This window comes from Malus sylvestris, chromosome 10 (genome assembly GCF_916048215.2).
Source record: "Malus sylvestris chromosome 10, drMalSylv7.2, whole genome shotgun sequence".
Classification (NCBI taxonomy): domain Eukaryota; kingdom Viridiplantae; phylum Streptophyta; class Magnoliopsida; order Rosales; family Rosaceae; genus Malus; species Malus sylvestris.
The window spans coordinates 37563409-37591322 of NC_062269.1; the positions used below are offsets into that span (position 1 = coordinate 37563409).

The following is a 27914-nucleotide window of genomic DNA, read 5'->3' on the forward strand; positions in this document are numbered from 1 at the left end:
ATCGGAATCGTCATTTGCAGCAACATGCTTGATTTAGATTAAAGAAGTCAGCGGCAATGGTAGTGGTTTGTGAAATTGCGAGAATCCAGTAGTGCTTTGTGAAAATTGGGGAAGACGAGAGGAAGAAAGGGGTTCAGCTGGGTTTAAGGCGGGTGAGATGAGGGGAGAGAGAGAGACTGGGAAAGAGAGAGAGAGAGAGAGAGAGATGGAGGAGATCGATAGAGATGAGATTGAGATGGAGGAGATCGGGAAGGATGAGATCAACAGAGAGGAGATCGAGATGGAGGAGATCGGGATGAGATTGAGATGGAACAGATCGAGAGAGATCGAGAGATGAGGGAGGAGATTCGGACTGGACTGGGGATGAGACTCGAACTGGACTCGGCGGTGATGTGGTTGGTGATGGTGGTCGTACCTCGCAAGTCACCAGAGAGAGAGAGACAGAGACGGAGAATTGGCGATGGCTGCTGTCGAGGAGGAGAGGAAGGTTTCCGTTTAAGATGAGACTCGGTAAGGAAAAATATCCAATCGAATGGTGGAGAAGTGTGGAGGTGTGAATAATCCCACGCTATAAACGGTTCGGGCCGGGGGCCCGTTACTCTTGATATTTGGATCCGCCCCGCCCCGTCAATTCCTCCACCCCGCCCCGCCCCGCCCCGTTTCTTCTTCAAAATATTTAGACCCGCCCCGAACCTGTCCCGAACAGCGAGGACCCGCCTCGACCCACGGGTCCAGGACCCGTTTGCCCACCCCTAGGTAAAACCACTTGACCAGACGAATATGGTTTCGTCGGGCAAATAATAACTTCTGGTAGTATACAAGAGCAGACATCTTAAGTTACCGAATAAATATTCAAATCGAAATATAGCTCCACAAGATGAAATGGTTTTATATCACTGGATTCATTATCTCAGGACGAAGAGACTAATGAAAATTAAAAAATAAATTGAAAGCAGGGTCGGTCCTGAGAATTTGGGGCCCTAGGCGAGCCTTCGAAGTGGGGCCCTAAAATTCTCTGATCTCCCGTTCTTTGTATATTGATTTGTATAAAAAAGAATTCACTAAATACATAAAAATTCTATTTTCACATCAAATATCATTAAAAAATAATATTAAAAGAAGATAAATATACAAACATTATTTAAACATTACACGATTCACGTTTTTAGACACAAATGTACTAAATGTTTGCAATCAAGAGATTAAGATTGAGAGTGAAGAACAATAAAACTTGATGATCAAGAGAGTAAATAACAATAAAACTTGATTGACGAGTATATTTAATTCAAAGCCAATTGTTACTCTTGTGTTTTTTTTTCCTTCTAAAATCAACATCACACTAATAGTAAAATAATCCATTGAATAAAAAGTTATTGAAAAGAAAAATATATAATTCAAAGTTTTGATTACCTTAAAGTACAATCTTTAAAACTATATGATAGTTGGTTTAAACATTCAATAGAAATGGAGAGAATGAGAAGTTGGTTTAAATATTCGATAGAAATAGAGAGAATGAGAAGTTGAAAGAAAAAAGATTGCAAAGAGACTTGAGTTTTATAACTTTATATGCATTTGGACAGGTGGATTGAGAGTTGGATAGATGGATTGACAGTAAATTTGAAAAATAAGAAAAATCTAGTGGCTGAAATGCAGCTTCGTGTTTAGAACTCAACATCTCAAAGAAAAATGAAGCCAACATTTCCACCGCACTAACAAATAAATTATGATATTTTATACATTTTTTTACATTTATATGTTAATTACAAGATATAAATTTTTTTGAGACCCTTCCGAAGTGGAGGCCCTAGGCAAACACCTACTTGGGCAACCCTCAAGGCCGGCCTTGATTGAAAAAATAAATAAATTAACAGTAATTGACAGGGCAAAAACAATTTCCATTTGCTCTCCCCTTTCTTTTTTATCCTTTTGTATTTTTCTAATCTAAATGAAAGTAAATAAAAATAATAAACAATGAATTCTAAGCTTCCAAGAAACCAGTCATTCTGAGAATCGTATTCCGGACTTGACTCAAAGCCCTTCCCTTAAGCGGCCGCCCGTTTCCTGTGCACACCGAGAACGCCATCTTCCCTGCAATACGCCGCCGCACGATCAGATGCGGCGGCACCATTTCTCCCTCGTCCCACTCCTCCTCCTTGTAGTAATCTCCGTCGCTGTCGTCCTCGGAGCCGCTGAACCGGTCGAACATGCTGTCGGGGATTTTGACCGGCACCGACTTGATAATATTATTGTTGCTGCTGTTGTTGTTGTTGTTAACATTTCCCATTTTCTTCTTCTTCGAGAGATTCGACTTGTCGTTTTGATGGTGACGCCGGAAATCCAAGCAGGTTTCGAAGTCGAGATTATCCATGGAGAAGATGACCTCCGATTCTTGAAACTCGTAGTCAGCCATAGCTAGATTCACACAGAGCTGAGAGGAATTTGATTTGCAATGAAATATTAACGGAAATTGGGTTCATGAGAAGTTGGGATTTCGTAGGGTTTATATGGAGAGAAAGAAATGAAGTGTGGGAATCCAAATCGTGGCGAGTACACTTTGTTATTTGTGGTGTCAGATGGCGTCACTGTCTCAAGCCATTGAGTGCGGCCCCCGCCAGCTTTTTCTTTATTCAAAATTATCTCTCTCTCCATTAACTTTTTTATTTAAACAAAAAGTCCAATGACGATTTTAGGTCATTTTTTAAATAGAGTTTTAACAAAACATTTTAGGTATTGTTTATTTTTAACGAAAAATTATATTTTTAACGAAAAATTATATTTTTATTTTTCTTTTCTTAATAATATTCACTACACATTTATTTGTCATTTTTTTTATTAAAATTAAAGTTTTTTTTTAATTTTTTTTATGGAATAATGCTTTAATAAGCTACTTTAATTTACAAGAAAGAAAATTTAAACTTGGGTGCTCGAGAGCAGATGTCTCAGCCAATCAACTTAATCTACAGTTTCACCTTTTTTAAGAGAATCATATAGTTTCACTTGTCGCGGTTGAAGTTATCTAGTTCTCGGCCTCATTTGTTGTCAAATTGCATAGGAATGGATATAGTATGGTGAAGATAAAAATGAAAAAAAATTGAATCTAACTTAAAAGCAAAAGATGAATTACTCATTAAATAAATTGTATCCATTAAAATCCACCACAAAATAGTAGGATTAGAAGGATAAGTTTCCTTCGTGTCTCTATTCTACTCATCATCCTCCCAAATTGAATTAATCACATCCCCCTTCAATTTACCTTGCATGTTATGAGTTACTTAGTACATTCCTCTCCTAGACATCCAGACACCCAAACAAGCTCTAAGCTCATATTTTTATAATTTAAGAACAATAGTTTAGTATCATGATCTCACATTTAGTACGATTGTAATATATGTGAAGATATATTGCTCTTTAGAACCCCAAGTTACAGTGTGGCCTTTTTTATACTACAATAAGGCGTAGAGGAATAAATTGGTATTGAACTCGTTATTTATGAGATTTAAATCTCAGACGTCTTACTTACAAGTGAAGAAAAATACCACTAAATTGTAGTACTAAGTGGCGATAATGTGTTTAAACAATAATTTAGTCTTATTTTAAATATTTTTGTAGACTTTCAAACTTCCTGTCTCTTTCTATGGAATAGATGGACAATGATTGTCTGCCCTCCCGTGCCCTTCCTATTTGTGTGGTTACGGTTAAACCATGTCAATATTTTATATTATTATTCATTTTTGTCTTATTATCTCTATAATAAAAAATAATACAAAATGTTGAAGTGGCTTAACCGTGACTACACAAAACAGGAGGGCAAGGGAGGGCAGACAATCCTTGTCCGGAATAGATCCTCTCTGAATCCCCTTTCATCACCAGTTCCCACTGCATATATTTCCGCGACGATCTTCAACCCCTCCCATTTTCTTATTTTTCTTTCTTTCTCTGCGTTTCTGCTTTGCCAGAAAGAAGGCATGTTGAAGAGAATGAGAAGGAGTGAGAAAATTAAAGAGTAAGAGTGATTTCAACCGCACAATTTTATGTGAACGGTTGAGATGATTTGATCCGCAGAATATGAATGGTTCGGATCCGAAGAGGATTCTGTTCCTCTTTCTATCACCTCACGGCTCTTCTCTTTTTCTTTAGCCTATTAACTGCATATTGACTTGGTGTATTTTTGGTTGCGCTGGCTCAGCTGTAGGGGGTATTTGATTGGGTTCCGTTTTGTACTTTACCCTTTTGGTCAAAAGTTGAGTTATTGTTTTTGTGGTATTTCAATTTGTACTTATTTGTTTCAAATACGGATGCAATGCAAGGGCTTGGGCAACAGTGCACGCATGGTGAATTGACAATTGGTATCAATTTATATAAAAGGAATGGGGTTATGTTGAATTTTTTAAAAAACCCATTAAGATTTGCTTAATTTTATATTTTCTGTTGAACAAAACAATAAACGCTGAACGATTATTTGGCTTAATCTCGTCTTTATCTTTAACATGATGTCAATGCTTAGCGACGCGGTGAAAATTTTTGTGTAATGTTGTCATCCTTATTAATTTAATCATATTATTACAATCTTCACAATACTCATTCATGCATATAACGTTTTACCAGAGTGACCGAAATCAATAATGCTTATGTATTTTAATGGGGTTCAATCCCCCTCCCTCCTAACATTTAACAGTTTAACTCACTAACGTTATCGTTTGTAAAAAAAAAAAAAAAAAAAAAAAAAAAAGATACTAATCCCATATTTGATTATTAATTAACACAAAAAAAGAGATACTACTTGGCTACCGCAAATTCAGTAGCAGCTCTTACTTCTACCCAACTATAGATAAACACATATCCAAATAGTTGAACTTGTAAACACCGATTAAATATGTGTCCATTTGTAATTGGGTAAAAGGAGGAGCTGCTGAATTTGCAACAACCAATGAAGTAGTGTTCTATCTGTAGTAGTAGAAAGTATGTTGCGTTTTATAACAAGTAACAAAAAATCATATTCAAATGAAAATTTCTTTATATTTTTGCTTGTTTCAGATTTTAACTTCGATTCACATGAATTTTGACGACCATTTTGGTGCAAGATGAATCCGATGTCTAATAGTGACAAGCTCTGTTGTGATGATGTGCCTTTTACTATGGTTCATCATAATGTCGCCATGGAAACAAGAAATGTAGGTGAAACATAATTTACATGGAGATTAAATGAACGTTCCGGTTCAAATAAATATTCTACAGAAAAATTATTTGTGAGAAAAAAATAAAAAAAAAATACAGAAAATTTGAGAGAGCTAGTAGGCAAGCCGAGCCGAGTTGCTTGCAAATCAGCTTGCGGTGACTTGTGCTAGCTGTAACATTCAGCAATGATTGGGCGGTAAAGGCGTCGGTGTAAAGCTACGGATCAGCCAGCTCGGCGCGTCCTACGCCTCATGCTTCGCGTCAGAGCGGGGCCCAGATTCCCAAGGGCTTGGGGGGAGGTCCACCTAATTTATCCAGTTACCGCAAGAGAATGATTCGGGGATACGACAATACCAATGGAAGAGAGACACGTCGCGAGTGACATCAGCGGGACACACACAGGGGTACCCCAGCGCGGGAATCTGATTGATTGGTGTGCTTGGATGCCACGTTGACTCCATTGTTTTCGTGTAATAATTAAGTGAAGCAATCTTAGGACTTCTAAAGTGCCAAGTCTTGGTGTTGATGTTTGGGAAGCAAACAAAACCAATCAATGACTAGAGAACGTGGACTTTTAGGGTTTTTCGCTTGATGAAAGAATACGTTATCATTTTTAAGTAGAAGATGTTTTAATACAGTGACGAAAAATAATAATGTTTATATATTTTAGTGTGAATTCGGTTTCTATTGATTTTTTATTATTGATATTTAATTATCTAACCAACTAAAGCAATCGTTTGCAAAACAAATCATTATTTAGATTAAAAAGAATGAAGTTTTTCCTTCTTCTTTGCTTATGAATAATAGAGAAAGAAATAAGAATTTACTTATGAAGTTGAAAACTTCTTGTAGATGCGTGTATTATGAGTTAGAAGAAAGAACTAAAACGCATTATATTTCTTTTTGCAAGTAAAATTACATTATATGTAGCTCAAGTAAGCAAGAATTATATACTCGAGTTCTGTCCAATTTTCCTTCTCCTCATATAAACAAAATTTAGAATCACATTGTTTAGTTTCATAATTCGATTTGTACGTAATATTTTCCAGCTATGACTAAATCCAAACTCGTAACATCTTTCAGCTTTATGACGAGAAAACATCATTACATTATTGAACTAGTTGATTCAATACCTAAAAAATGCAATATGATGAAAGTAGAGTATTACTAGAATAATCAAGCAAACAAGCAATATAATTCATAAGTGTGCAAGTGTGGTCCATGGGAGAGCTGGTTTGCCCTAGTTGATTAGACGTACATAACTCTTTTTAGTGAAAACGACTTATAAGCACAAGTTCTAGAATTGGAGAGTCTCTGGAGTTTTGGTATTGGTAGATAGATAGTTTTATATGTCTGTTATTGGATGAATATGACTTCGATCTCATCTATACTATTGATTTAATTTGGTCAGTGTCATCACATAATTAAGAATCGGCGACCAGTTATGAATTAATTAATTATGTTATTATAATTATTCAATACGCTTTTTGTCTGAATCAATTCGCAAGAGTCTGTTGCTAGCATTTATCTCGATGCATTTGGTTCGATCCTTTCATTTTTCAATATTTATTGTATAAAAAAATTTATCACGGTTTCTTGTCCATTTTGCAGAAAAGAACGAAAATTCTTGGATTTGAACTCACCAGAAACCCTATATGTACTTACGTGCTCGTAGACTTATATAAAAATGTTGTGGAAAAATGAAAAATGATAAGTGGCATTTGTAATTATTCTTCTCTTAGAGTTATGGTAATATATAGATGGATATACAAAGATATATATGACAAGGTATAACAATGGACATACATTATGTTTTGGTCTGGCCGATATCCTACGAAACCTTATGGTATAGAGTGCATGTGATGTACAGATTATCAAATTAATAACAATTAGTGCATTATGTTCGTCATAAGTAATAATATGCTTTCACATCATATGATGCCAATATATATATATATATATATATATATATATATATATATATATATATATATATATATATATAAAAGATAGTGTTATCTACACACCTATTTTTAATTCTCAGACACCCCTCTCAATTTTCAGGCGTCACATGAATTGAAGAAGATTAAAGATAGAAAATTAATAAAAATGTGCAAGAGGCAAAAATAAGTGTGTGAATAACACTATTCAATGTAAAATAAAATCTTGAGCTAGTTGTCATTAGTTTACAAAAGCTACGCTCAATTGATCACCTGACACTAGTTTTCTTAATTTTTCGTTATGAATTACAGAGCACGCCATTTGTCCCACAAAATCTGCAACTATGAAGACCCTTTCACGAAGGAATTATATTTTAATAGTCCATGAAAAAGCACGAAATATAGTTCTTGTTTTGTTACGGGGTTAAAAAAAATTGCTTGGGGTACATATAGCCTCAATGAATTTGCTAATAAACATCCATCTGCCCAAGCCCAATAAGTACGAATCCTATCCACTAACAGACCCAATGAAAGTTGCTTTTTGTTGGAGTGACCGTTTGAAATATTGTATTTGTGGTAATTATCTCAACATATTCACTAAAATATTATCCTACAAGGATTAGGAAAAGCCGGTTTTTCCTACCAAAATTTGGAAACTTTTGCTGTTTCCTGTAGGTTTATCAGTTGTCCCAGTAATCCTACAAGAATTAGAAAAGCTTTTTCCCAAGGCTATATATTAAAACGTGGCATATGTGGTGTGTGATCATATTTTGTTAAACCTCGGAGTTGCTTTGCTTGGTAAAAGTATTGTACAACATTCTCGCGTTCCCTTTTTAATTCTTCAACGTCTAGTTACACTATAGTGTCTTGTTTGCTCTACAACCACAGAATCTTTGGTGGTATCTGTTAAGGGTTTTTCGTTTTTCCTAATTTCTAGGGTTTTCTTTTGGTCAAAGAGTTTCTTAGGGTTTTTAATGATGAGCCGGAGAAGACAACAAGGTCAAGGTACATACAGTCTTTATTCTCAACAGCAGCGTCACCATCCCTGGACTAACGATCGCAGTCGGCGTCATGACGAGTCATTTACAAGTGTGCCTTACTGGGAAAAGAAATTCTGCACGTCCGTCGGCTCGGTTCCGTGGGGAAAACTCGTGGAAACGAAAAAGTACATGTCTCTGTACAAGAACATCGTTGAGTGGAAGGACTCGGCTGGCGAAGAGGCATTCAACAAGGCGAAAAGCCGGTTTTGGGCACAGATGAACGGCCTAATTCCCAGTTCTGACCTATCTTTGCCGGATCCCGACGTGTATATTGATGATATAGATTGGCAGTCGTCAACCGAAAATATTGATCCTCAACTGATTTTGGACTTAGAAAAGAGCAAGGAACCTAAACCGGACAATGATCGTGGTGATGCTGAAACCCTAGGTCATGATCGTGAGTTTGTTATTATCGGCCTTCATCCTGTCAATATAAATCAGACGACATTGCCGTACAGCGGATGGGGTGAGGAGTTTGAAGAAGAGGATTTGAAAAATAAAGAAAATAATAATATTCCTGAAAATCCATGGGAACCTGCTTGCGTTCGTCAGAGTGAAGCTGCAGCCGTGGGACGAGGATGGAACAACACAACCAGCTGGGAACAGTGGGAGAATAATAACTATAATTACAACTCAAGATATAAGAAGTCAAGATTTCATGGTGGTTATAATGATCACAAAGTTGGAGGGTCGTGGAGGAACAATGGAGGGAGAAGGAACAGATATTCAGTTCATGTTGGTAACCAAAACCTGGCTTCTTGCTACTGATCATAAGGCTCTCGCAGATAGTGAACTTGGAATAATGTCAAGAACTATTAAGATCTACTCAAGTTGGGACAAACCAGTTTTTTAATTAATTAGTGTCAACAAATATTACTCAATGGATACAATTTATTTTCCGTATTAATCTTTTTTGTTTTTAATTTATGTGTGGTTTTAATCTTTATTATTTAAAAAATCTCTCATATAATTCATAGTTTCATCACGAAAAGGTAAAAGATATTCCGAAGCAAAATAGAAATAACATTTCATTTTTGTTGCAAAAAAAGGTTCAAAGATAAATTCTTGAAACAGTAAACCGTACAGGATGCACATTCGTATTCCTATATAAAATAATGTGACTGGAATTTATAAATAGTAGCTAGTTGTCACTTGTCACTAGCTTACAAATTAAGCTAGCCTCAATTATCATATGAGAGCTAGTTGTATTTGATTAAGCAATTAATCCCACTAGTCCTACAAAACCAGGAATTTTCAAGACCTTTTTCTCTAAAAATTAAGAATTAGGCCTTAAAAGCCCCACATAAACAAAGGTTTATAGATCAGTTGGTTAGGAGTACTTTTGTTCTTGGTAGAGGTTATTAGTTTGATTTCTGCCTCCTAGGATATTACCATTTTTATAAAAGAAATACAATAATATATTAACTCAAGGGGTGAGTGATTTGGATCAAGCTACACAATGATCAATCATAATAGATTGATAATTGGATATTGAACTTGCCATCTGCGAGAACCGAAATTAAAAATTCTCATTTACAAGTGAGGAAAATACCACTGGACCTCCAAGATATCACTAGTGTAAGAAAAAAAATAGGGAAATATTGCCAAACAAATTACACAAATTTTATGTAAAAATCTGCTTTGGGTAAAAACGTATAAGCTCCATGTATGTGGTAACATTCATGTCCAAGCCCAAATTCACTAATAGGCCCAACCAATGTTTTTCGACCGTCTGGAGACTGTTTTGAATTGAATATTTTGTTTGTAAATTAAAGTGCTTTCTTAGAAGGGTTAGGAAAAGACAACAAGGTGCATGCAGTTCCTATTCTCGGCCGCAGAGGCACCAATCTTGGACTAAAGATCGTAGTCAGCGCCGTTACGAGTCACTTAGATGTGTGCCTTATTGGGAAAGGAAGTTTTGCACGACGGTTGGATCAGTCCCATGGCGAAAACTCGTCGAAACAAAGAAGTACATGTCTCTCTATAATAACATCGTTGAGTGGAATGACTCGGCCGGAGAAGAGGCCTTCAACAATGCGAAAAACCGGTTTTGGGCGGAGATGAACGGCCTGATTCCCAGGTCCGACATATCTTTGCCGGATCCCGACATGTACATTGATGACATAGATTGGCGCTCATCATGCAACAATATTGATCCTCAACTGATTTTAGACTTGGAAAAGAGCAAGAAAACTAAACCTTCTGATGATCGTGAAGCCGAAACCCTAGGCAATGATCGTGAGTTTGTTATTCTCGGCCTTTATCCTATCTATTTAAATCCGACGACATTGCCGTGCTCTGGAAGTGATGATGAGTTTGAAGAGGAGATCTTGAGAAATAAAGAAAATAATGTTCTTGAAAATTATGGAAAGAATGTTGTGGATGATAAGAAAAATCCTTGGGAATCTGCTTGTGTTGGTCAGATTAAAGCTGCAGCTATAGGAGGAGGATGGAACACCAACACTACTTGGAACAACAACAATTCAAGATATAAGACATCAACGCCGTCGAGATTTCGCGGTGGTTACAATGATCACAAGTTTGGAGGGTGGTGGTGGAACAATGGAGGAAGGAGAAAGAGATATTCAGTTCAAGTTGGTTATGAAAACCTAGCTTCTTGTTATTGATAAAGCTCAGCCAGTCAGGCAGGCAGGGGCAGCTGTGAAACTTGGAGGGAATTACTTGTTTACACGATCGATTATTTACAAAATTACAATACGATAAATATATTTTCGTTTTTAATCTTTTAATACTTTTACTATGTATTTCTTTTGTTATTTTTGATAACAATATGATAAAACAAAATTTTTTTGCTTTACTAATTAGTTCTTGCTTGCGGGTGGTACTTGTGTTTCTCCTAAGTTAGAAGAAAGGGTTAAACTCTGTTTACTACCCTGAAGTTTTGTGGTTTTCAACATTTAGTACATCAAGTTTTTTTCGTCCCAGAGTCATACCTAAAGTGTAAATTTTGGGACAGTCTCATACATCCGTTAGTCAAACTGTTAAGTTTTCTGTTAACTGTGACGTGGCGCCCATGTGGACAATGACTGAGCGAAAATTTTTTGAAAAAACTTTTCCTTCCTTCTTCTTCTTCCTCGGGAGGACGAACTGGGTTCTCCTTTTTTTTTTTTTTCCTTCCTTCTTCTTCTTCTTCTTCTAGGTTGCAGGGGGTTGGGTTTTGGGGGGGGTGGACGAACTAGGTTTGGTTTTTTTTTTTTTTTTTTTTTCTCTTCTTCCTCCTCCTTCTTCTTCTTCTTCTTCTTCTTGGGTTTTTGGGGGTGGATGAACTGGGTTCGGTTTTTTTTTTTTTTTTTTTTTTTCATTCTTCTTCTTCTTCTTCTTCTTTGGGGCAACGAACTGGGTTCCTTTTTTTTTTCTTCTTCCTCCTCCTCCTCCTCCTCCTCCTCCTTCTTCTTCTTCTTCTTCTTCCTCGGGGGGACGAACTAGGTTCCTTTTTTTCTTCTTCCTTCTTCTTCTTCCGGGTTTTTTTTTTGTTTTTTTTTCCTTCTTCTTCTTCTTCTTCTTCTTCTTTTGGGTTTTCTTTTTGTTTTTTTTGTTCTTCCTTCTTCTTCTTCTTCTTCCTGAGCGTGGAGTCGAAGATGGTGATGGGAGGGTGGGATTTGTTGAAGATGAAGAGGTGGGTGATGGGAGGGTGGGCACAGGTGGGATTTGGGGAAGGTGAAGGTCTTTTTTTTTTTTTTTTTTTTTTTTTTCTAAATAAATAAATAAATAAATATATATATATATATTTTTCCATGTGAATGACACGTGGCGCCCAATCATTGTCCACATGGGCGCCACGTCATAGTTAACGGGAGATTTAACAGTTTGACTAACGGATGTATGAGACTGTCCCAAAATTTACACTTTAGGTACGACTCTGAGACGAAAAAAACTTGATGTACTAAATGTTGAAAACCACAAAACATGAGAGTAGTAAACAGTCTTTTGCCCTAGAAGAAATTATAAATTTTTCTCCTCCCTCTCCTATAATCCTATTGATCAAATCAAAAGATATATTATTACTTTTGGGTTTAATAACTTATTTCATAGTATTACATTGATCTAGATTTTTTCGTTAAGAGTGCCCTTAAAAATCTTTGTTAAGGCATTCCCGACTTCACTCATGTCAATGTGACAACTTCTTGATAAATTACCTTACATGGCCAACCGCATGACACTTGACCGGGCTGTGTTGCAGGTACATTGAAAAATTTCCCTTAAAAAGACTATTTTAGTAGGAAAAGGCACTAAAAATCTCTCTTAGGCAGACTAATAGGCTCAAATGCAAAGACAGGCCCATACTAAAAAATGACAAATCCAATCCACTAGGAATTGGAAGTTCCACCCTCATTTTCTCTCTATCCTTTTGCTTCTGCAACATATGGCATCCATAGCTGATAGCTCCTAAGGATTAAAACCCGTTCAGAGATTTTTCAAATTTGCAAGGTATGTGCGCTCTTCTCTTTTCTATCAATTGAACCCATGTTTATGTTTATGTTTAGGCACCAAAGTATCCATCTTTATCTTCAAGTTTCCTGAATTCATTTTTGCTCTCTAAGCTTCATTCGGAAAACCCACTTCGAATACAATCATTAAGAAGTAGTCATTACAAGTACTGGTAAATTATGTGGTGATCCAATTGATTGTATGATTTTAAAGTTTTAATTTTCATTACCCAACTGAGCTTTTCATGTTCACATGGTTAAAAATCTGTTCTTTTGAATAACTACCTGTTTTATTGAATTTTTATTTAATACTGAGTCCTGAAATTTTGAAAAAGCTTGTATTTTTATGCAGAATTAGGAAATGGGTAAGTAGATATTGAGTTATTTTAACATGCTTTGCTTCTTGTGCCAGAGATTGTACAGTGGGAAAATGTATTGTGACAAAGGTTTCTTCAAGGGAAATTTTATTTAAACCCATTTAACTTATTTATACACCCAACTTACTCTTTGCACCCATTTGATTTTTAACTAAATTATTAATATCTCTTTAAACCCAAATTTAATACCTAACATACCCTCATAAACCCAATTCAATATGTGAATTTATTTTTACACCCAATTCAATAGGATGGCCTTTGCAGACCGTTGGGGGAGTTCTTGCTATTGCTGATGGTGTTTCTGGGTATGGAACTTATGTTGGCTTGCTTATCTACCCTATGACGTTTTATGATTAAAAAAAGAACAAGAAATCCAGGGAAATTTGGTTTAAGAAACTCCAAGGAGTGGACACATAATTCATCTGTTGATTTCGGAAGTTCTGATCTTCTCATTTTTTTGGCTTGGCAGTTGAGCTGAACAGGATGTGGATCCTTCATTGTTCCCCAAAGAAGTGATGGCCAACGTCTCAAATCTTGTGGGAGATGAGGATGTAGTTTCTCTCAAAACCAAGTACCACTTTCACTATTGTTAAGTAGATTTTCGAGCTTGTATAAATTTTGTGTTTGCTATATATGAAACCCAAGGCACGTCCCATATAGCAGGTGACCAACAATCCTCATACTCTGATAGGAAAGGCACATGCTTATACCTCCTCGATAGGTTCTGCTATGGTGTAAGTTCATCATTTCGTTCAAGAAATCTTCGTTGTAGTTTGCCATATTTGTTCAAGAGATTCTTACTTTAGCTTTCCTTTATCTAAGTAGAATTATAACCAAAATACTCATCTTCTAAACTCTAAAAAATTGAAATCGAACAAACAAAAAATTCATAAATTGAGTCATACCTTGGTTGGAGGATTCAAAATTTCAAAATCACCATCCATCAATAGAAAAACTTATTTTTCTCTATGAGAGTTATTAGGGTTTTAGTCAGAATGAACGTAGGATAAACAAAGAATGATTGTAGGGTTTAATTGTAGTGTTTGGGTTTATTGATAAATTTGAGTTTTATTATTAATTTCATTTTGTACTTAATAGTAATTATGCAATAGGGTAAAATAGACAATTAACATTCAAAATTTTAAGTTGGGTGTAAAAAGAGGTTGCATGAGTTTAAATAAAATTTCCCTTTCTTCAATTAGAATCGTTGCACGTTCCTGGTTCATGTAAATTGCTTGCTCAAAGGATTGGCAATTGAAGAAGACTAATGATTGTGAATTCCAGATATTGTATTCGATGTCAGTTCCCCTTATCAGGAATTGATCAGGTGAACAATGAGTTACCTTATTCATGGTTTGTCCAATTTCATTCAGTGTCCACCTTATTCTACTTGCGTGTTTAATCTGATTGATTGGATGACTCATTAGATCACAACTACTGAAGCAGCTTTGTTGTTGGGGTTCGGCTTCCCTAATTGCAAAACTTCTCTCTTGTGGAAGGTAATTGGGTTGTTCTCATTGTTAAGGCAAGCAAGAAAAGAATTGTCAAACATTTGCTTTACCATTTGATTTCTAAAACTCTAAGTTTTTATATCACGGTCTTCATCTCTTTCTCGGTCTTTTCTCGTAGAAAAATTATGTACATCAGACGGTGGCTATACATACATCCAATGTCAAGTTCTCCTACAAGCAAAGTAGACAAGCTTTAACTAGTTCCAAAACAACTGAGAAGTAGGTTCTCTATCTTGCTTTATAGTTAAACATAATCTGTGATTTTCAATGTTCAGTTCAATTGCTTCAAAACGCTGCTTCATCGTTCAAGTGCTATAGTTATTTATGAACAATAATTGTACGTTCTTTAGGTTGTCATAATGTTTGAAGAAGATGTACCTTTGCATGAAATGCAGGAAAATAATCAAGAAGGCAGGAAAGAAAGAGCACCACTTATGGCAGAAAAAGGACTCTGCCGGGTCTGGGCAAAAGGCAATCAATCTCGTCAGAATTGTTAGTCTTATTTTTTTCATTCTTGACACTCTTGCTTTTGGTCTTTCAGCTTTATAACCTTCTGACATATGATATGGACCCTCTTCCTACTCTGTTTTCCTCATTAACGTTGAAATGACAGGTCTCCAGTCTTCCTAATGAGAAAGAGACCATTTTTGGAGCATTAGATAAATGGACAGCTTGGGAGACAGAGTTTCCATTGATTGCAGCAGCGAAGGCCTTGATAATCTTAAGGAAGAGGAGTCAATGGGTTCGTGTAATTCAAGTATGACACTCGCGGACTCTACTTCAGATTATTTAGAATTTATACAGCATACTTTAGGCGCAACCTGATCCTAGTGACCGCCGTTATTTAATTGCTTTTTAGATAAGTAAAGCTAGCGTGGATAAACAAGTCGAGATTTCACTTTTGAAACATTTTTCTAATGCCATTGCATATGGCATACAAATTAGCTTTTAGTATGAGACCTACATGATTCCCTTTATAGGATAGTTGCATGTGGAGTACAACTTTGCTTGGATCACTCTGAGAACTAAATGCTTAAAAGCACAAATCTGCAAAAATCCGCTTGACATGAAACTACTGAGCGTGCCTTGACATAGAGATATTCTTCTAGATGGCTTTGTGATTAATTTCGCCTGTCTAAGCCTTATAAGGACTTCTTTTGTTAACCATACAAAATCAGCTCTGTTAGTTGTTGGATCATCTCATTTTTTTAAATATAAAAAATGCCCTGTGCTCTATAAAAGGCTTTGTGACAGTGAAAGTTGTTGGATGTATTAAAGATGGCTGGCTAATTCTTATTAGTGCTTGTCAGGTAGCAAAGTGGATGTTGAGCAAAGGCCAAGGAGCAACAATGGGAACGTATGACACCCTTCTGCTGGCATTTGATATGGATCAGAGGGTCGATGAGGCTGAATCACTGTGGAACATGATTCTGCACACGCATACACGCTCCATCTCAAGGCGGTTGTTTTCTAGGATGATCTCTTTGTATCATCATCACGACATGCAAAGCAAGATAATAGAGGTAATTCGACAATACCGAGCCACTAACACTTTGACGTTTCCACCCTCTTTGCATGATATAACGTCTTAGTGCTAAGATTTGAATTTCTTCCTGAGAAATTCAGGTATTTGCAGACATGGAGGAGTTAGGTGTAAGACCAGATGAAGATACTGTCAGGAGAGTGGCACGTGCTTTCCAGGAATTAGGGCAAGAGGAGAACAAAAAACTCTTTTTGAGAAGATACCACTGTAAATGGAAGTACATTCACTTTAAGGGTGAAAGGGTTAAAGTAAGAAGAACTAATGCATGGGATGAAGATAATAACTTAAGCAACTGAGATGGACTGGCTGGCATTTAGGATGCACAATGTGACCGTGATATCTGTTTTTCTTCTCTTCTTTTCACCCTTGGATGAAGATATGTACAGAAGGGTAAGATTCATTGCTACAAGCTTCAGTAATATTCCGCTGTAAGATATGAGGATTCTGTATGCATCCCTTAGATTTATACAAGTCAAGATCTTAAATATTTTGAATCTGGATTCTCTATTGAAGTGGATTATCTTCTTTAAATGCATGATAGATGTCGGGTGTTGTATGACGTCGGGCACTGTGAGGTAGGGAAAATTTTCCATTGGCATGTCACGGTAGTCGTTGCAAATGGCAATTAGGTGATTTCCATTGAAACCGATGATGCAGGGTGCAACCACCTATGCAGCCGATGCTGTTCTTTACAATCCGACAGAGTTCACTTCTATCATGTACTTCACAATCGCGATTGCTACAGAAGTTCTTCATCTTCAGAGTTTGCAAATGGTAATAATTTCTTATTTTTCGATCCTAAAAAAGGTGAAATAGGTTTACAACTCCACAGGAAAATATTCTGCCGGAGCCTTTTGGTCCGGCAACCCTTTCAAGTACTGTAATGCACTGGGAGTCTCCTATCTCTATTTCTGTGTTCCTATGGTTTGCAATGAAATCAAAATCCAAAAGAAATTAAATTGGCGACAGAGTAGTTCTTATGCTAAAGACACTGCAATGGGACTCCTCACAGTGTGGAGTCCATCGGTCCAAGTGTACCACCCAAAGACATACTCATTGCCTTGCTTGCTAAGCATCTCTCTTCTTGCTTTAACTGTTACGGTGAAGCTCTTCTTCTGGCCGAAATGATCGAAGAACAACATGCTCGGGGATGCCTTAATGGAGATTCCCAAAGGCGGCTTGGAGGTAAAGAAGTAAATGCTTTTGCTGTCGCCAACATTTGTGACTGTCCTCTTGATGGTCATGGTGTCCTTTAGTTTGGGGATTGCAATGGAAGGGTAGTTCAGGTTGATTGCTGTTGGTGGTGATTTTGGACAATTGAATGTTGGATCGACGTTCTTGGCTACTCCTATACTGCAAATGTATTGAAGATAGTCCTTGTACGAAGCATCGTATACAAGGCCGGGGTCTGCTGCCTTCGTGGGACGAAAGTGTCCGGCCCCATATGCAAAGGGAGTAGCAACACTTCCTGATTCATCTTTCAATGGTAAACCCAATTTGTTTCTTATTTCAGCTGCAAGGCAAACAATAAAAGTTAAAGATGATCAAACAATGTGCCGGTTTTGATCAAGTGCCCTGCCTTGAACGTTCGGGGTATTTAGTTTACCTGTGGTCATGATAGCAGATCTTATGGCAGCACTGCTCCAAGTAGGGTGGATTGCTTTGACAAGTACTGCTGCAGCTGCTACATGAGGGCAAGACATTGAAGTTCCAGAGTATATATTATACTGAACAACTCGATGATCTATACCGGACAACTTGGTTGGCGGATCAGCCTCAGTCCACGCCGCCAATATATTCAGCCCTGGAGCTGTGATATCTGGCTGCCCAGGTGAAGGAAGAGAGGTTAAGTTTCAAAACCATTAAATTCCTAAACTTTCGAAGTTTGACATTTAAACTGTTCCTCGCCAACGTTAACGGTTCTTAGGGAGATTGTACTAATTAAGTAACAAAAGTACATTAGGAAATTTTACCTTGAGAAAGTTAGGGTCAATGAGATTGGGGCCTCTGCTAGTGAATGCAGCCATGAAGGGAGCTGGCTTTCTATTGAAAACAGTCCTTGCTGGTATAATAGTAGCCGTTGGAATTTTGGTAGAGTTGATGTATTGAAGAATTCTATTGGCATCTTCATAAAGCACTGCAGTGGCAGGAATAACATGAGCATCACAGGAAATTTCAACCTCATTTGCTGCACTGTTTCCTAATATAAATCCAACTCCTCCTGCCCTTTTCACTTCCATGCCTTTTCCAACTCTCATCCCACTTCCTCTCATGCACAAAACTATATTTCCCTTCACCTTCTCAGGTGAAAGAGAGCCTGGTAGGCATTGTCTGCAGCCACATTTAGTTTATTTTTAAAAAATTTTTACAAGTCATTAGCTAATTACAGTCACTATTTAACTACTAATAACATAGATATGCACAAATAGAACTGATTACAGACTTTCAATAAAAAGTAGAATTGAGAAGACACTAAACAGACAGTGAGCCGTATATAAATCACGGCTAAGTGCCCTTTTATTGTTTGTTTAGTGTCCGGCCAGTTCAAATTTAGTCTTTGATCAGTTTTGTTTGTGCATATTTTCTTTAAATAAATCATAGAGTGAACTTTACCCTGCCATATCTTTTGGTACACCAGAGTTAATAACATCTGCAGCATATACTAAAGGGTACTTCTTATTCTCTTCCAGCTTGCTTGGTGTCACTGTTTCTCCCTGAATGTTGACTCAGACAAACATTTTAGCAAGTACCATATTGTTGCATGTGCTTATAGAGAAAAAAGTAAGTGCTTCCCACAATAGCATTCCTGAAATGAGCCCTAACCCAAATACTAAGAAACCATTCTTGAAATGAGCCCTATTCCAAATGCTAACAAACCATACTTTCCAATCACCTGTAAACTTTAAATTACCTCAATTGTGATCCCATTTCCAAGCACAACCGGAGCGACGAATGCCCGGTCGAGGCTGCTAGCACCAACTGTGATTATCCATGGAGCCGGATTTGAAAGAGTAGATGGAGCAGGGCCATTGTTCCCAGCACTACATGCCACCACAATGTTCTTCTTGGTGGCATGCAATGCTCCAATAGCAATGCCATCATTGGTGTAATTTACAGGTTTTTTTGTCCCAATTGATATGCTCAGTACATCAACACCATCACCTATTGCATCATCAATGGCTGCCAACATGTCTTCCTCAAAGCATGTGTTGCCATCTGCCTTGGACTGGCCTGGTATTGCCCAACACACTTTGTATATGGCAAGGCGTGCCAATGGGGCACCGCCAGAGGCCGTGCCTAGGGCAAAACCACCCAGGGCTGAGGTGTTGGGAACGACTCGGCCTGCAACGGTTGAGCTTGTGTGTGTTCCGTGGCCATCCATGTCACGAGGTGATCGGTAATCCTCCGAGGCATTTAAATGACCGTAGAATTGCTCAAAACCTTTGACGTAGTAGCGAGCTCCTATCAGCTTCCTGCAAAACAATCCATATCATAGGTGAACTACTGAACCTGGCATCATTCATTTGTGACTATAAGGCTTTAAGCACAACGTTTGATTCTTGCTTTGCAAGTTTCACTACAATGAAAGCCCAAGTTTCGCACAAGATTTTATTTATGTCAGTTAGACTGTAAGAAAAAAATTATACCAATTGGGTTTTGCTCCATATGGAGTTATGAGTTAACCAATGAGTTTTTAATTATGATATGTGCATGTTTTGAATGTAACATGTTATGGTTGTTATCTAATGACCTATTTAGAAATAACCAATGAGTTTGTATATTTTGAGACAAAAACTTTGCATGCAATATGATAAGCGAGATGGAAAGATATTATCATGCATCCGATCACCATTCTGAATAAACAATATGTCAATCTTACTGGTCCTTTAGCTAAAGAGAAAATAACTAAATAACTTTTGCATACTTAGGAAAATCAAACTCACAACGTCAATTACACAAGTAAATATTATGAATCACTTAAAAATTAGATAGAGATAAACAAGTGATTCAACTCCTTGCATATATCCAAGTCTATAAATGCATCAATTTGTTTTCCATTTGTTGTCTCTCTTTGTTAATTTAGTTGTACACATCAGTAAAATTGTACTACTACTTTTATTAACCGCGCCAGAGATATGACCTATAACTTAAGTAATCAACTATACATTAGCAGTGTGATGCTGAAATCTCATAGGCGAACACTGAACACACACCACTGAGCTGCCCAATTGCAGTCCTTTTTCTGACATAAGAAAAAAAGTTGAGGACTGTGCAGATTGAATAATTGGGTTTAGGTCATCTTCCAGAAAGCAAATAGCTAGGCTGACTTCAAATGCAAGAGTCACGGAGAGGCCTCCAAATAACGATAAAGAAAGTTCACAAGATGTGAAACAAAAGAAGCCAAAACCCAATTAAATCACCTATTTGTTTTGTTTGACTGAAACAAACAAAGGTAGTGATCATCGATCGTTCATGTTTGCTGGGTCAGAAATACTTTTATAATTCAATTTTCAATAATCCCAAACAACTATTTATCAATAATATTATGCAAGTCAAGTGGATGCTGTCACTGAAATTCTCTCTGTTGTTTTGATGCATGCATTGAGGAATTGTACAACATGAACATGCAGGCCTAAATACTGGATGATCAAATTCTCTAATTCCTTGGTATCATCAAAGGCAATCTCATTTCGTTTATATTCACAAAACTGACACTTTTTTGCAGAAACAATTCCTGCCAAATTATGCAGGAGTAGAATGTATGGTGGAAAACTAAACAACCCCCATAGTAGAAAAACCCTAGAAATGGGAGACTTTGGATGCGGTCTTTAGTTTGAATATTCTTTGATTGAAACCTTGTTGGTTTTTAATTTTTGATCAAGGTCCCTGAAATTAATGTGATAATTTATTTCTATGTACGTTACTATATTTTTTAAATTAAAAATTCGAAATTTTAGTTGTTTATATAAATGAGATTTTAAATAAAAAACCATAATTTGTGGGATTAAAAATATTAAAATATAAATATACTATTGTGTGTGTATATATAAACGTGGGTACATTCATCAAAATTAACCAAAATATTTATTGTATCAAAACATGGGTACATTCTTCAAAATCACAAAAAAAAAGATATTAGGCTTAATAACATTAGTAAATTTCTTTAATTAAACTTGACATGGATACATTTTAAATAAATAAAAAAAGAATGTACCCATATAAGTTTAAAAATGGGTTAGAAAAAAATTGAATAGATTTTATATAAAAAAAAGGGTACATTTTACATATAACAAGTTGATATATTTAAGAATGAGTACATTTTAAGATTAAAAAGTTTTACATGAATGGGTACATGTAATTAGCATGGGTACATTTAGCAAAATAAAAAGTACAAATAAAAAAAATATGGGTACAAATACAAATAAACTTTAAAAAAATATGGGCATAAAAGAAATTAATATATGGGTACAAATTAAAACTGAAAATAAAATTGGTACAAGTTAAAAAAATAATTACAAATTAAAAATGGTTACAAACTAAAACTAAAAATATATGATAAAAATATAGTCATAAATATAAATATACTAATTGTAACATTTTTAACATTAAATGAATATATTTTAAAAAAAATATTATTAAAATAATTAATGATGTTATTAATACCCAAAAATCTTGATTAAAAATTAAAAATAAATAGAATTTTAGTTAATAAAGTAGCAAAAGAAACGATGATAATATAATTTCTCTTATTTCAAAACTAGGTCCCAAAGCCAGCAAAAATAGAAGATACATGGTCCCCTAGGACCCCTACTATCCCATCTGATACAAAAAATATATTAAAGTAAAATGTGTCAAAGACCAAAGCTAGCCATACCCATATGTAATGGGGTTAAGTCACTTCACACGTATTTCAAAAAATTCTAGTTTGCCTCACCAACACAATTACCCATACCACAAAATGGATCCGTATATAATCAAAGAAAGTTGATGGAAGAAAATTAACAATTAAATTAACAAACTTACCTGTTACAGTGAGATGAATTAAAACCAGGTCCTGATTGGCAGATTCCCTTCCATGGTTTTGGAATGGGCCCCATTCCTTCATCCCTAAAGCTCTTTGATTCTGGCCAGACACCTGATCATAAAATCAACAAACATCATCATGGCATGGATCCAATCATACCCACTTCCCTCCACCCAGGAAATAATCAACCCTATAACCGAGATATTTCACTTTACATTCACAAAACCAGTCATATAATGAGTTGTACACACAAATTAATATACCTTCATTAATAAGTCAATAAAACCATATATTTTCTCTCAACCCCGACACTCACAAAAATAGGTGTTGCAGACATAGAGATATACCATTCAGGGAAACAATTTTTTTTATCAGACACAAAGTAATATAATACTGGTGACACAACATATTTCCTCATAAAATAAGTGCTCTAGACACAAAAAAATACATGAATGCATCAGATTTTTTTCCCATTCCAGACACACAGGAATCACCTGTGAAAGACTTCACTGGACAAGAAAACTAATATATGAAGTTGTTTGATAAAATTGATGTTCTTATAACTTCTTACCACTATCAAGGAGCCCAACTATGATGTCCTTGCCATATCTGGCTTTGGATAAGAAGTCTCCTCCCATCTTGTCTATCCAATGCCTCTCTTCCTCTTCTATTATGCCTGAAAACTCCCAAGACCTTGTGGTGTGCATAGAGTACTTTTTTGGGTGGCTAGCCCACACAGACACAACTTCTTCCAAGTCTGCACTTACCATTCAATTTCTGCAGCATTAGAGAGAGAGAGAGAGAGAGAGAGAGAGGATGTGATTGGTTTGGTTAATTACCAGATAGATTGGAAGCTTCGTCCTGGGTGAGGACAGCTGCAAAGCCATTGATGCTGTGCTTGTAACTGTAAAGCAAAGAAGCTCTGGCATCTTCTTCTGTTTCTTTCACAGAGAGCAAATACGAGTGATGGGTGTCCTCAATTTCATGCAGTGCTTTCCCTCCACTGTGTTCGCCAAAATACACTATATAGACCTATAGATACACAAAAACATGTATATAAGTATATATAAACGTGACATATATGTAAGAAAAGATATACGAAATGGAAGAAAAAATAGATTTATCACGGCCAAAAGGAATGACCTTTTTTTGTTCTGCACATGAGGCTAAGAGAGGAAGGAGGAGAAGGAGAGAGAGGATGAAGACTTTCCTCATTGGTTTTGTGCTGAGGAATTAGTGGATACAAATTTTGAACTGATTAAAAGTGTTTATATATAAGTTTAAGGCTTATTTTAGAGTAGGGACCGAGATACATGGTAAAGTATGATATCTGATATATGAAATTTGGTAGTGGACTCTTTTAGAAAATTAAAATGCTATATTTTTTCAGTTACAGTTGACTTTTTTTTGCATTTATTTTGGTTAACTGATAAAAAAAGGTAACAGCTTAATTTGGATCTTATTAACCATAACTTTTTTAAGAATTAATTACCTAAAACTTCCTAAGTTTTTAGTGTTGTTCTAAATTAATTTCAACATTTTTAAACATTTTAAATGAAAAATAAAAACGAAGATCGGAAAATCTCAAGCTTCCCAAGCTCAACCTACGACCACTGAAGCACATCTCAACCTTTATATTCAAAACCCACCAACTGCGTATATCATAATGAACATTAATATTAGTTGCCTCAAAATCTAAATTTCAAACATAGAATATATAATATGGAACACGATAATTAAACGAGTATAAAATTGAATCGAAAAATGGACCCAAATTAAAATTACATTAGGAGGCAATCTCCTAACAAAAAAGAGGTTGAGAATTCAGATAGAGTTTCAAAGAGTTGTTTCTGCTCATGCGATTTCCTCATTCACTGATTCTCGGCTCGTAAAGCTTCCAGTTCTTCTTTGTGGATGGTGAAGATGGTGGTGGCCGCATCACGATACTGTATACCATTTCAACAACCCTTCCACTAGATGTTGACGACTTCAATTGTAGGGTGGAATTGGTGGTTGTGCATTGAGTTTGGAGGTGATGGCCTGATAGGGGTGGTGGGTGACCGTTAGTTGGTGGAGGCCATGCTTCCACGACCTTCTATTGATTTTAGAGGCAAAGTTAGCCCAGTTAGTTTTACAAAATTTAACTGGAGCTTAACAAATGTGAGATTCTCAATAGATTGGAAACTTCTTTGGAATGTTTAAAAAGGTTGAGACCAATTTGGAATGACACTAAAAAGTTGAGGGATTTTAGGTATTTAATCCTTTTTTTAACTTGGTAAGTGTTTTTTAGAACGTATTATTGAATATCCCACATCGGCTGTATCTCTAAGAAAATAAGAGTTTAAAATTGTAACCCCATTCCAAATAATACCGAAGCCTTTTGTGATAAATTCACATCTGTCGTACTTTGCAGGTAGTAATTAATAAATTAGAGACAATATCGGTGTTGTTGAAAGTTGACATTTGGTCCGTCTTTCTGATAATTCGATGCGTATTGCTATCATTATCCTATTCATCATGTTCCCTTTCTCACCTCTCTTCTCTGTATATACTAAACTGATCATTAATAAGCATCATGTGGAAACAAAACATTATTATCTAACTATTGAATTTAATAGAATAATTACCTTAACACTCCATGACGTTTATTATGTTTTCACAAAACTACCTCAAATTTAAGAAATAACACTAACATCTTCAGATATTTTAATTCACTTTCACATCAGCCCCTTTAAGGATGAGTGTACTCTTGTATTTAATTACTTTATTTTTAGTACATCAATATTTTTACCCTAAGGAGGGAGAATTCAGCAAAGCCACACAATGAGCAGCCTAATTTGGTAATAAATTCGTCATCCACGAGATTCGAACCTAAGACCTCTCACTTTCAAGTGAAGAGGAATACCCTTGAACATCAAATTAAGCTTTTTTGAACAAAGAAAGCCAAGTTGTAGAAAATCCAAATTTCATCTTTTTGTGTGTGTGTGTGGTTTTGGTGGTGGTTGAACAACACTTAGCTACTCAAAGACTCCTACTCAAAATTTCTCAAATTTGTTCGTTGTCAATTTAGAAAACTTCGTGTTTATAATCAGAACCGTTCATATTATAAATCACCATATAAAGATCACCTCTGCAAAAAATCAATTAAAACTAAGGTCGTTTAGTCATCAAACTCTTTAAAAACAAATGAACGGTATTGGTAAAAGTATTATGAACCGTCTATATATTTGCTACAATAGATTGACTAAACGATCTTCGTTTTAATTTATTTTTTTGCAGAAATGATCTTTCCAATGTGATTCATAGTATGAACGGTTATATGATCATAAGCACAAAGATCCGCGATTAAAACACTAAGAATTTTGAGTATGATTTCTTACTTATCTTTGAGTAGTCAAGTATTGTTCGTGGTGTTTTTGGGTTAGGATTGAAAATCCCAATTTATCTTCTTCTTTTGGGTTTTATTGAAAAAGCTGAAATTGTATGATTGGGTTGGCAGAGATGACCAAAACCCTAAAGGACGGCTGCTCCTGCTCGAAATAGGTTAATCAAAATGCCAAATGGCTTCTTGTTTGTGTTGCCGACAACGGGAAGAAAATAAAAAAATGGAAGGGGAAGAAGATGTTAGAATTTTTCTTATAGAAGGACAACCAACATTGGCATATATAGACTAGGTAGTCTTCCAACCGAGGCCAAATTGAACCAAAAACTTGAATTCAGTATGAAATCTAATCTAATCGAATTTCAGTGCTTTCATAAACTTTGACGAATTTCATGAAAATTCGTTAACGAAATGCACATTTTGTTAATTGTGTTTTACTTGAGATTAATATAAAGTTTTGCTTAGAAGATAATATTTCATTTGTACAAGAGTCATATGTGTCACACTTCCTGCAATTGTGGTGGCGTAGCACAAATAACTGTGTTTCAAATTTATTTTCCTTATGAAATGTTTATTGACTTGAAATGGAAAAAGAAGGAATATGTGATTAGGCTTGCACCTCTTTCCCGACCCCGTAAATATGGTATTTTGTTTTTTCAATTATTAGATTACGGATTGTAATGTGAAAGTCACATATTTGAAGGGAAATTTTATTTGAACCCATGTAACCTCATTCTACACCCAACTTAAACTTTAAATGTGAATTGTCATCTTTACTTTATTATATAATTACTATCAAGTACAAAATGAAATTAACAATAAAACTAAAATTTATTAATAAACCCACACACTAATAATTGAATCCTTACCATCACGCAATCTTTCCCTTATGTTCTATTCTAGCTAAAACCCTAAGACACTCACATAGACAAAACCAAGCTATTTTTTACTTATGGCAAGGGTTTTGAAGTTTTGGAACCTTCAACTACAGTATGGATCGATTTATGTGAGTTTTTTGTTTGATTTTAATTCTTTTTGTGTAGTCATGTATATTGCTTACATAGACAAGTGTATTGCTTACAAAAAGTTCAATCTACATAAATCTACAGCTCGAATATAAAATCATCACTAGCATCAACTTTTCTTACGCCATATTCTTTGCATTGTGGATGTGTTTAATTTTTAACAAGGTGACTAGTACTACTTGCCTTCAATGCACCTACATCACTACCCGGTTGCCATGCACCCCTGGGACAATCCTTTCGGAAAGGAATCATCATGCCACTAGCTAAATTTTCTCAAAGGCACTAGCAACTTTGGGATGCTCAACCGCATTGGATTTCTAAGGTTTCATTCCATCAATCAAATAAACAATTCACGTGAAGTGATTGTTGGTTTCATCTTCTTGATCAGGTCCAGTATGGGTACACTCATCCTCATATACTTCACACTGGCTATTAATAAAAAAGTTTGACAAACCATGGACGAAATGGAGCATAGAATAGTGTAGATGAGCATATGATCGAAACGAAGCGTATTCTCTCTCTCAGATTTTATTTTTCTTGATAGATGTACTGCTAGGGATAACTACTCCATTCATGATCCTTCATGATGCACTCTCAATCTTCATATAACAGGTTTCCATTTAATCAATTTAGTTTTGTTTTGAATGGGTGTAAAGATAAATTTATATTTTGAATCGAGTTTGTAAGGGTAGTTCATGTAGTAAATTTGGATTTTAAAAGATTTTGATAGTTTGATTATTTTAATGGGTTAATTACACTAACACCTCCTGAGGTTTATCCAGTTTTCACAAAATCCCCTCACGTTTGAGACATTACACTAACACCCCCTCAGGTTTTAATTCACTTTCACATAATCCCCTTAGTCAAAATTATGCTAATAAACCAACAACTTTACCCTTATAACTAATACTTAAACAATAAAAAAATCTTTATAATTTATACAAAAAATAAATTAAACATTAAAATAGTATCACCATCTTCATCCTCTTTTTCCCTGCTAAGAATGCTTATGAACAATGGGATTCTACTTCATAAGCATTCTGCTTGCATCCATAAGAAAATAATTAACAGCAACAAAGTTTCAGTTTCATGATAAATTACTTTGATATGCCAAAACAAGTCAAGAGGCACAAGAGGAATCAACTGAATTTGCAACTTGTAATTAAATTTCTTGTATTTTGGTCTAATTATGTTGATGCACAAAATCAGTGAGGATTTTGGTAGAACAGAAAATGTTAAGTTTGTGACCTTCGCTAGATTGCTCCGGTCACTATTGTGGATAAGTATGTAAATGGATAGAGACAGGGAAGCAAACACAAGATGTACATGGTTCACCCAGATTGGCTACGTCCACGGAGTAGAGGAGTTCTCATTAATTGTGAATGGTTTAAACAAGTACATAGGTTCAAGTTCTCCTTTAGTGAGTACAAGTGAATGATTTAGTACAA

General features: G+C 35.8%; 5 protein-coding genes across 11 annotated transcripts; 3 read left to right on the forward strand and 2 right to left on the reverse strand.

Annotated features, from left to right (window-relative positions):
* Positions 1-1710: 1710 nt before the first annotated feature.
* Positions 1711-2512, reverse strand: LOC126586012 (uncharacterized). The gene has a single exon (XM_050250676.1). The coding sequence runs from the start codon at positions 2408-2410 to the stop codon at positions 1979-1981; it is 432 nt and encodes a 143-aa protein (XP_050106633.1). The 5' UTR covers positions 2411-2512; the 3' UTR covers positions 1711-1978.
* A 5418-nt stretch (positions 2513-7930) lies between these two features.
* Positions 7931-9006, forward strand: LOC126586009 (uncharacterized). The gene has a single exon (XM_050250672.1). It carries the CDS (start codon positions 8090-8092, stop codon positions 8921-8923), a length of 834 nt encoding a protein of 277 aa, XP_050106629.1. The 5' UTR covers positions 7931-8089; the 3' UTR covers positions 8924-9006.
* A 1122-nt stretch (positions 9007-10128) lies between these two features.
* On the forward strand, positions 10129-10782 carry LOC126584531 (uncharacterized). Its single transcript, XM_050248885.1, has one exon. It carries the CDS (start codon positions 10129-10131, stop codon positions 10780-10782), a length of 654 nt encoding a protein of 217 aa, XP_050104842.1.
* A 1674-nt stretch (positions 10783-12456) lies between these two features.
* Positions 12457-16528, forward strand: LOC126586007 (pentatricopeptide repeat-containing protein At4g18975, chloroplastic-like). 7 transcript variants are annotated; one of them, XM_050250664.1, is made up of 10 exons: positions 12457-12604; positions 13450-13531; positions 13641-13714; positions 14265-14307; positions 14408-14479; positions 14610-14710; positions 14887-14983; positions 15105-15248; positions 15802-16014; positions 16118-16528. In XM_050250664.1, exons 2-10 carry the CDS (start codon positions 13496-13498, stop codon positions 16328-16330), a joined length of 993 nt encoding a protein of 330 aa, XP_050106621.1. In that variant the 5' UTR covers positions 12457-12604; positions 13450-13495; the 3' UTR covers positions 16331-16528. The 7 variants fall into 7 exon arrangements, with proteins under 7 accessions (XP_050106621.1, XP_050106622.1, XP_050106623.1 ...); XM_050250665.1 differs by having other exon boundaries at positions 13644-13714; XM_050250670.1 differs by having other exon boundaries at positions 12475-12604; positions 13450-13551.
* A 270-nt stretch (positions 16529-16798) lies between these two features.
* Positions 16799-23353, reverse strand: LOC126586005 (subtilisin-like protease SBT5.6). Its single transcript, XM_050250662.1, has 9 exons — positions 23203-23353; positions 22899-23091; positions 22631-22816; positions 22059-22170; positions 18946-19507; positions 18648-18748; positions 18008-18365; positions 17641-17857; positions 16799-17547 (listed from the first exon to the last, which is right to left on the reverse strand). The coding sequence occupies exons 1-9, from the start codon at positions 23272-23274 to the stop codon at positions 17012-17014; spliced, it is 2337 nt and encodes a 778-aa protein (XP_050106619.1). The 5' UTR covers positions 23275-23353; the 3' UTR covers positions 16799-17011.
* Between the last annotated feature and the right edge of the window lie 4561 nt (positions 23354-27914).